This window comes from Papio anubis, chromosome 1 (assembly GCF_008728515.1).
Source record: "Papio anubis isolate 15944 chromosome 1, Panubis1.0, whole genome shotgun sequence".
Classification (NCBI taxonomy): domain Eukaryota; kingdom Metazoa; phylum Chordata; class Mammalia; order Primates; family Cercopithecidae; genus Papio; species Papio anubis.
Window position 1 is genome coordinate 123,692,778 of NC_044976.1, and position 10,562 is coordinate 123,703,339.

The 10,562-nt window shown below is 37.7% G+C and overlaps 1 protein-coding gene across 1 annotated transcript; it reads right to left on the bottom strand.

The window, feature by feature from the left end:
- Positions 1-1,678: 1,678 nt before the first annotated feature.
- Positions 1,679-4,296, bottom strand: SPRR2G (small proline rich protein 2G). The gene has a single exon (XM_021923847.2). It carries the CDS (start codon positions 2,208-2,210, stop codon positions 1,989-1,991), a length of 222 nt encoding a protein of 73 aa, XP_021779539.1. The 5' UTR covers positions 2,211-4,296; the 3' UTR covers positions 1,679-1,988.
- Between the last annotated feature and the right edge of the window lie 6,266 nt (positions 4,297-10,562).

Genomic DNA, 10,562 nt, shown 5'->3' on the forward strand with positions numbered 1-10,562 from the left:
GCTGTTTTGGTTACTGTAGCCTTCTAGTATAGTTTGAAGTCAGGTAGTGTGATGCCTCCAGCTTTGTTCTTTTAGTTTAGGATTGTCTTGGCAATGCAGGGTCTTTTTTGGTTCCATATGAACTTTAAAGCAGTTTTTTCCAATTCTGTGAAGAAAGTCATTGTAGCTTAATGGGGATGGCATTGAATCTGTAAATTACCTTGGGCAGTATGGCCATTTTCACAATATTGATTCTTCCTATCCATGAGCATGGTATGTTCTTCCATTTGTTTGTGTCTTCTTTTATTTCACTGAGCAGTGGTTTGTAGTTCTCCTTGAAGAGGTCCTTTACATCCCTTGTAAGTTGGATTCCTAGGTATTTTATTCTCTTTGAAGCTATTGGGAATGGGAGTTCATTCACGATTCAGCTGGAAACCATCATTCTCAGTAAACGATCACAAGAACAGAAAACCAAATACCGCATGTTCTCACTCGTAGGTGGGAATTGAACAATGAGATCGCTTGGACACAGGAAGAGGATCATCACACACCGGGTCCTATTGTTGTGGGGAGTGGGGAGGAGGAATAGCATTTGGAGATATACCTAATGTAAATGACGAGCTAATGGGTGCAGCACACCAATATGGCACATGTATACATATGTAACAAACCTGCATGTTGTGCATGTGTACCCTAGAACTTAAAGTATAATTTAAAAAAAAAAAAAAGATGTGAAAACAGGTACACCTACTTTTCATTTGGGCAGTCCCTCTTAGCAAAAGAGTTTTAATCTATTCCTCAGTTCTTTTCAACTTTTTAAAAAATATATGTTTGAAACACCCTATATACTTTTGGTTAAAATGCTATGCAAAAGTAATTATATAATTGTTGGGTTATATACAATAAAATTTTAGGACTTTGACCATCCTCATAAGATGACTGTCAAACTTCAAATATATATCGAAATCATGACTGTATCCTAGAGATCCAACATCTCTGACCTCATTTGCAAACATTTCTCCTTGACCACCATTTTCCTTTCTGTTATTTTGTATTTCTTTAGCACTGGCCATCTCTTCCAACTGGAACAATCTACCCCTGATATACCCATGGCTGCCTCTTCTAGTCATTCATGTCTTTGAGCCAAAAGTCACTTCAAAGAGTCTTTCTAAATAATTTTATTTAAATATAGCCCATGCATTATTATAATTTGTCCTATGTGTGTGGGACATGTGTGGAGGTTGTAGGTTGGGGGGGGCGGTAATATGTAACTCCCTTAAGACTATAGACTCTTTAAGAGCAAGGACTTTGTTTGGTCATCATCATCCCTATCTGCAGGGCATAGAAGACTGGCTGACACATGATAGACAATTAGGAAACACTTGTGAATAAGTTAATTGCTATAAGTACACTCAGCTGAATACATGCTCTCTTACTTTTTACAGATGATGAAACTGAAGCTAAGACAGTTTAGGTAATTTTTTCAGCCATACAAGCTAGAAGGGGTAAAAATGAGTTTAAAACCAATAAAAGAGAATCAATTGTTGTACCCAATCCAAAACACACATTTCAAGCAACACTGAATTCAGTGATGGAAAAGCCTAATAATTCTAATAATTCAATAGGAATGAAAAGAAACACTCACTTTGGTTTAGTTAACAGAAGAGGTTAAAGACACGAAATGCAAACAAAAGCAATGTGGGCCTAACCATGAAACATGTGCTTTATTGGGGAGAAGCAAAAGAATAAACACACTTGCTCTCGGGATAGGAACCACCATCTACATCACAGACAGCAAGGCGAGATTAGGCAATGATCTGGCTGCTCATCTTCCAACAACATGATATCGGCTTTCAGAACTAAGCCTTTTCTCTGTCAGCTCTCAAGCCAGGCAGAGGTTAGGGAAGATGCAGCCTCTCACCACAGCTGAAGGGAAGATGATGGAGTGCTGGGACTAAGAAGAGCCACTGGATCTTGTTGTTTCATGGTCCTGATGAATTCTAGTGATGTTACTTGCTCCTGGGTGGATACTTCTGCTGGCAGGGTGGGTATGGTTGCACAGGAGGGCATTTATCCTGGCATGGTGGAGGTGGGCAATGCTCAGGTGGACAAGGAGGAGGCAGGAAAGGCTCAGGGCACTTCGGAGGTGGACAAGGCTCTGGGCACTTTGGCGTGGGGCACACAGGAGGTGGCTGGCAGGGCTGCTTGCACTGCTGCTGCTGGTAAGACATCTCTCCTCAGTCTCAGAGAATCTGAAAGATACACAAGCAACAGTGCTCATAAGAGAGATAGTCCTGTTGGTGGAGCAATTAGCTAGAACATCAAATCTCCAGTATCTAAGGACCAACTCTGATCCCTAATACAGTCTTTATGACTTTATGTTGCTTCTTCACACTTCACTTTTAGGACCTCTTACCCTCAGTTCTTCAGTCTTTCTGGCTGTTCTCTCATTCTACCTTTTTCTGAAAATAAAATTGCCTATGAGACAGCAACAAGTGTTGTCTGAATACAAACACTATCTGAAGAAGAAAAACTCAGATATTGAAATTCTAGCCAATACCAAACAAATCTGTACTTGTATCTTCCATGAGGCCCTCGTTACCAGTTTTAATGAGCTGACTGTGGTGCTGAGCCATGAGTTTTTGAAGAGAATTGCAAAAACTTGCACCCTTCACCCAAGGAGATTGCACTCCAAGAAGATGTATTTGGAACAGATGTGAAGCACGAGACAGAACAGCATCTTGTGTCTCTCACTCTCCTTTAGTTTAAGATTTTGTTTATTTGACTCCAGGTTCCTCATCACCTTCATGTTTATCTACCAAATACCAGCTAAAATTTACCTTCAAGACCTCATTATCTTCTTTTTCCTATCCATGAGGATAAATTGGTTAAAACAAATAGGCATTTCTGTCCCCAAGTTAAACCCTCACACCAGCCAAGTGCAAGAAAGGCTTCTAAGATTTGTACTCACCAGAGTCTCCAAAGATCTACAACTGAATGTCAAGAAGATAGCCTGTGTGGTGGAGAGTCCTTTTATAAGGGGCAGGCAGCCCTACACAGGGAACAGCCCAGGACTAGCATGATGTGCTTATTTCCCAACCAAAATACCACCTACATGCAATCCACGCTGGTGTCACAAAATTTCCTAGTCCATGATCCTCCACAGCAGGATAAGTGCACAGTGATTCACTTGGGACATTATCTCAGGTTCCTCATGCCAGTGGCAATTGTAGAATGTGACAAATTGTCTGACAACTGTGGTGCTTTCCTATAATTAGAGATGGTGCTTCTCCTACTTCCCAGCTTCCAAAGTGTCTTTTATGTAAAACTACTCCCATTCAATTTCACATGCCCAGTATCCAGCTGTGTTCTCTTTAGTAGAGACCAGTATGTATTGATCCTGCAGCCTGGCTATATCCTAACCCTCAACTGCAGTTTTTCTTTACAACTAACTTCCCCTTTTATCATGGCCTATTGATCCTTAGGCTTTTCTTGACAATTAATTGACTTGAACAGGGCCACAAAATCATATATCAGCTTCCTAGATGCTGACAGCCCCACCCTGGGTGTGTTCCGACATGGTATTAATGGGCTTGAACAAGGCAACACCATCCCTCAGTTTCCTAGGCCATGAGAGTCATGTTGGGGACCCTCATTAAAGCTTCACGTTTGCAGATTTACACACTAACCTCATCTCTATGGCCCTTGTAACTATGAGCGACCTGTGGTCTACTAGAAACCCAAACTCATCTTCTCCCATTTTCTCCCAAACTGACTTAATGTATGTGCTGCATCCATTTTGAAGCTTTTCCACTCATACTCTTTAAATATTGTGTGTTACTTTCTCCTACAAGTTAATTCAATTTACTCCTTCACAATTTCTCTCTTTTGAAATGAATTTAGTAGGATTTCAGCCTTTCTTTGCATGTTCAAGGAATGAAGTTCTGTAAAGCTATTTATCCCGCCATTTACTTCATGGATATTTTTACCTAAATAAGTAAAATATGGCTGGCACGGATCCCACGGATAATTTCTTAGTATAGCTTATTTAACCATATTAACACTTCAGCTAGTATTGCTCACTGTCCCAACTTGGAGAAAACTTGAGTACCTTGGTTATGCATACATCTACAGCCACCACTACTGTGTGACATTAAATATTTCCTAACCTCCTTGAAACACAGTTTACACAGCTGTAAAACAAAAATAAAAAATATACGTACCACAAAAGTCTCCTGCAAAAACTCAAAGGGGGGCCTAAAATTATGCACATTACATAGTGGGTCTTCTAAGAAATATAAACTCTAAAATGAAGAAGAAATAAGAATAACTAATAACTAATCATAACTAACCAATAATTTCGAACATGTCAAAAAAGATGATAAAGAATGCCATTGTTTGGAGTAAGGCCTATTCAGTGAAGATCCTTGCCCTGCATCCCCCGTTCTTCCAGCTGTAGTCACTACTAATTAGACGGCATGGGTACCATAGCACCTGCAGGGTCACCACCTTGTTTTCCGGAGAAACCTCCTCTCACCATCTGAGGGAAGATTTCATGCCTTGTTCTCTTTACTAGAATAATGCTGTGTTGTATCTGCAATGTTTCAAACTTGATGGGGTTGGTACAATAGAGAAATAGAAACAAACTGAGGACCTAACATGGGAATTTGAAGAGGTAGGAACGTCTTTGAGTTGAGTCCTACTATTAAATTCTTTCTCAGCATCTCAGAGGAACAACATGAGTCTAGTCATCCCTCCCTAGTACTCTGAAACCAAACAATTGAGTCATCTAAGTTACTATCAGGAAACTGACACACTTCAGGGATGCCAGAAGGAACAGGGATGCTCCTGGGATGGGTGAGGCACTTTCACAGCATTCTTTCTCATGTTGAAATCCTAGAAACTATAGCTGATGCATGCTGAAGAATTAGCTAAGGATTACGTGACTTAAAACAGTTCTATCAACACAATTTTAGACCTACTTTTTTTGCCTCATGAATTACTAATAGATTCCAAAGTTATTTTTACCAATAAATTATTTGGTTTATCAATTATGCTTGATAAACTGATGGAGGATTGGGCTTTTTAAAGAAAAGAATGCTTAATGAGATTTTCCAGCTTCACAAAGAAGAATAATTTTTTTGTATGAAGAGAAAATAGCTAAAGGACAGATGATCCTCATTTTTCACATATAATGGGTACTTGAAACACTCTGTGCAAATTAAATCTCTGAAACTCACGTAGTCTCTACATGAAGGTTTGCTAGAGTTTACTTATAAACTAGTAACAGTGGTTATCTCAGGAGAATAGTTAAGTATCTAGGGGATAGGAGTGGGGGAGAGACTAACTTTTCAGTGCATGACCATTTTCTTCTCTTTTGAATTTTGGTATCATGTTTATTTTTTGCTTATTCAAAATATTTAAATATTTAAATGTTCAAAGATATTTTTAAATTGAAATGAATAAATCTGTGAGTAAAAACTATGTTAGCAAATTGCCATGGTATAAACACAATGATTGAGTTAAGTCCTAATTAGGTGTGTAACTTTGAGCAATTTTCTTAACATTTCTTCAATTCTCAGCTTCCTCATTGAGAAATGGTAGTAATAATACTTCTCCGATGGATGTTTTCGTAAGGTGCAAATAAAATAAATTAAATAGTAAGCCTAGTAAAACAACTGTGGAAAGCTGGGAATTATGAAGCTGAATTACCTGGTCCCAAAGTTCCTGATTTGCCTAAAGATTTTGGAAAGTAGGACAAAGCTATTTTATGGGAGTCCCAGAAATGAAGAAATGAAGGAAGGTAGAGAGGGTAGAAGATAGGGGAGTGGAAAGAAGAGGAAAAGGGAAAGAGAGAGATGATGACATTTCCCAAGGACCATTTGATTTTACTTGATTTAACATTTATAGCCTACTACTTTATGCTCCAGATAAAATTATTTCCATTTTAATAAATAAATAAAGATATGCTGCTACTACAAAATATGTCTTTAAGTTCCTGAGAATATAGAATTAAAAATAATAGAATTAGAAATGAACAGATGTGGCAAGAGTGAGCGTCCCTGCCTTGCTCATGATCTTAGAGGAAAAGCTTTTAATTTTTCACCCTCGAGTAGATTAGCTGTGGGTTTCTCATATATGGCCTTTATTATGTTGAGATACATTTCCTCTATACCTAATTCATTGACTGTTTTAATCATGAAAAGATGTCGTATTTTGTGGAAAACTTTATCTGTCTCTATTCAGATGATCATACAATTTGTATCCTTTATTCTGTTTTTGTAGTGTATCACATTTATTGATTTGCCTACATTGAATCATCCTTTTTTTTTAGGAAAGAAGGAAATTTATTGAACCATCCATCCTTGCATCTCAGGGATAAATCCCACTTGGTCATGCTGCATTATTCTTTTAATGAACTATTGAATTAGGTGTGCCAGTATTTTGTTGAAGATTTTTTATTCTATATTCATCAGGGATGTTGGTCTGTAATTTCTTTATGTAGTGTTCATATCTGGCTTCGGTATCAGGGTAATGCCGTCCTCATACAATGAATTTGGAAGTGATCTCGCCTCAATTTTTGGAAAAGTTTCATAATAATTTATTAATACATTAGTTCTTTAAATGTTTGGTAGAGTTTACTACTGTAGCCATGTGGCCCTGAGTTTTTCTTTTATCACAGTATTTACATTGCTGATTTAATCTCCTTACTCATTAGTGGCCTGTCCAGATTTTCTATTTTTTCATTATTCAGTCTCAGTAGGTTGCATGTTTCTAGTAATTTATCAATTTCTTCTAGGTTATCCAATTCTAATTTTTATAGGTAGTCTCTTAGGATCTTTTTTATATCCATGGCATCAGTTTTCATATCTCCTCTTTCATATTTGATTTTATTAATTTGAATCTTCTCTCCTTTTTTCTTTATTAGTCTAGTTAGAGGTTTGTCAAATGAGTCATCTACAACTGCTGTCTCTTCTGTCCCACATCTCACTAACCCTTCAACCCATGGCAGTCTGGGTTTAGCCCACCATCTGTTGAAATTATTCCAACTTTTCTGTCAGATAAACTGAGTCATTCTCCATTTTTATCTTCCTAGACTTCTCTGCTACATGTCACAGTGGCAATCATTCCATCTTTCTCTAAAGTCTCTACTTACTGGTTTTCATAACATCCACTTAATATTCTCCTACTCCTGTGCTTAATCTTTCTCCTCCTTGATCTGAACCTCCTCCTCTAAATGCCAAATGGAGTCTTTTGCTGTTCATTCCATGGATCTTACCATCATATGCATTCTCTAGTGACAATATCAATGATTCCTATGGTTTCAGTCATCGCAAATCTACTAACTCACACATCTACACTTGCACTCCAGAATTCACTTCAAACTTAAATAACCCCTTGCCCTCTAGATATCTCTGTCCAAATATCCTCAAGTACCAAGAAACTGATCATCTTTCCCACAAACCACTAGAACCTCCAGTATTCTCTATCCTATACACCAATAATCACCCAGCTACTTGAGTTATCTTGACATTTTCCCTTCTGCTACATGCTACTTATCTAAACACCTCATTCTGACAGTTCAACAGCCTGAGTATCTCTGGAATCCATATCTCTCCTTCTATGCTGACTGCCATGCCCTAGTTCAGGGCCTCCTCATCTCTTGCTTGATTATTACTATAGCTTCCTGATATAGCTCTCTTCCTCAGTCTTGTTTGATTTAAATCCATCTTTCCATTGCCATAAGAGTAATACGTTAAAAAGTAAAATCTGACTACATCACTTGCTTGCTTAAAATACTTTAACTTACAAGAGTAAGTTCTAGGTCCATTACATAGTCCTTCCTTTGCCTGTAGCCTCATTCCTTATTACTCCACTTTTTGAGCTGTGTGCTATCATGTATCAAACTGTGTAATTTTGCCCACATACAAGTTTTTTCTATCCTCAGTTAATTTATTTACTAACCTGCAATATGCCATATTGTTATTGTTTTACCAGGTTAATGTCCACACAATTGTCTAAAAGCCATCACTTCAATGAAAAGCCTTCCTGGATCCTTCCCATTAGGGCAGGTGCCCCTACCTAAGAGTCCCATAAAACACTCTGAGCTTTGCATTAAGTGTTTAGTGCAACCCATCTGCATTAAGCTGATTTCCCACCCATATCCTTTTCCCATGAGCTTGCAAGTGCTTTGAACAGTCGGACTGCAACTTCACCTTCTACACTCGACATGATCCAATACCTGGAACACAGTAATGCTAAATAAATAGTTGTTAAAAAAAATTAATGATTTTAGTTCCTAAATTTTGTTGACTTACATGAGTGTCACAACAATCTTGTGAATTCTGGGGGAAAGAATATGCTATTACCTCTGTGACTAGAAAAAAATAACATTTAATATTCTACTGAATTACTATGTGATTTCATGATTTTCCAGACATCTCATCTTTCCACTACATTAACCCTGCGAAAATCCACATACATACCTATAGCAATTGGAATTACAGATGATAGAGCCTTGACTATTTAGATTTGGGGCTCCTATAATTGGATACTCCATGACAATTTGTCCCAATGCATGTGATTGCTGAATAACTTTGTAAACACCATGCATCTTACCAGTGGATTACAGAAGGAATTGTCTAAAGAATTTTAAAAGACACTGACATTGCAGAGTTTCTTTAGTTCATGTCTCCTGTGACAGAGGTAGTAGAATATTAAATATTATTTTTATAACATTTGGTAAGAGCAGTACATTTAAATACACAGTTTTCTCTATCCCCCCTTACCCTCACCATTCACTGCCCACTGCTGATTAGTAGAGAAGTTTGTTTTGTTATATTGAACCAGATAATGGATAAAGAAGAGGACTAAAATAATACCAGAAAGCCTAGACAGAGTCATACTAAAAAGGACAGAAAAGGCAAAAGAGAAGGTTAGGGCAGCTGCCATGCAAAAATGAGTACAAATTTGGGGGAGAGAGATAAAGAGGATTTTAAGTTATTTTATTGCAATATAATTCCAGTTTGCCATTTGTTAAGTAAACATCAGTATTTAAATTGATTTTCAATTGTTTTTCCTTTTTAGAACTCAGACTAATATTTCTTCTGAATGTCACCCTGTGCATAAGGTCAGAACAAGATTGTTTGGCTTTATTCAAATGTACAGATCTCCTCAATTTACAGGGTAAACCACATGGTAAATTGAGAAGCTGGGGCTTACTGCCACTGCCCAGCATCACCCAAGAATATCATACCATTTTCTATTGAACGCACAGTACTTTTGCATCATCATAAAATCAAAACATTGTAAGGAAAACTAGCATAAGTCAGTGATTATCTGTACTTTGTGAATTATTGCTCAGCTTTTAGAACTTAAGGTGCAAGTTTCATATATATCTTTTCTAGATTACATGTAGAATAATCATTAATTTCATTAAGTGTGATGATCATCTTGTGGCTATTTTAAGATATCTGTTAAAAGCACATACTGATAAATTTATGGGTGAAATGATATGATATTTGAAACTGTAAAATAGTTCAGTGATAAAAAGAACAAAGAAAGTGTGGGAGAGTAGATGAAGTCAAGAATAACAAATTGTTGATAATTTTTGAAGCTGGGCAAAGGGTCCAAGAGAGATTATAATACTCTTTTTTATTGCTTTTATTGAGGTATAATTGATATACAAAAACTTGTGCACACTTAATGTACACATCTGGATGAATCTAGACATATGCATATACCCATGATATCATCACCACAATCAAGATACTAAGCATATCCATCATCTCTAAAAATTTCCCTATGGGTTTTTTGTTGTTGTGTTGTTATGGGTTAGTTTGGTTTGGTTTGGTTTGGTTTGGGTTTGGGTAAGAACACTTAATGTGAAACCTATCCTCTTATATTTTAAAGGACACAATACCATTGTATTAGTCCGTTCTCACACTGCTTACAAGGATACTACCTGAGACTGGGTAATTTATAAAGGAAAGGGATTTAATTGACTCACAGTTCCCCATGGCTGGAGGCGGGGCCACACTTACAATCATGGCAGAGGGTGAAGAGGAAGCAGGGCACGTCTTACATGGTGGCAGGAGACAGGGAGGGGGGTGGCGGGGGGACGGCCAAACACTTTTAAACAATCAGATCTCATAAGAACTCACTCATTATCATAAGAACAGCATGGGGGAAGCTGCCCTCATGATCCAATTACCTCCCAACAGGTCCCTCCCTCAACACGTGGGATTATAATTCAAGATGAGATTTGGGTGGGTACACAGAGATAAACCATATTATTCTGCCCTTGGTCCCTCCCAAATCTCATGTCCTTTTCACATTTCAAAAACAATCACACCTTCCCAACAGTCCCCCAAAGTCTTATTTCAGCATTAACTCAAAAGTCCAAGTCCAAAGTCTCATCTGAGACAAGGCAAATTCCTTCCACCTATGAGCCTGTAAAATCAAAAACAAGTTCGTTACTTCCAAGATACAATGGGGGTATGGGCATTTGGTAAATGTTCCCCTTCCAAATGGGAGAAATTAACCAAAACAAAGGAGCCACAGACCCCATGCAAGTCTGAAAC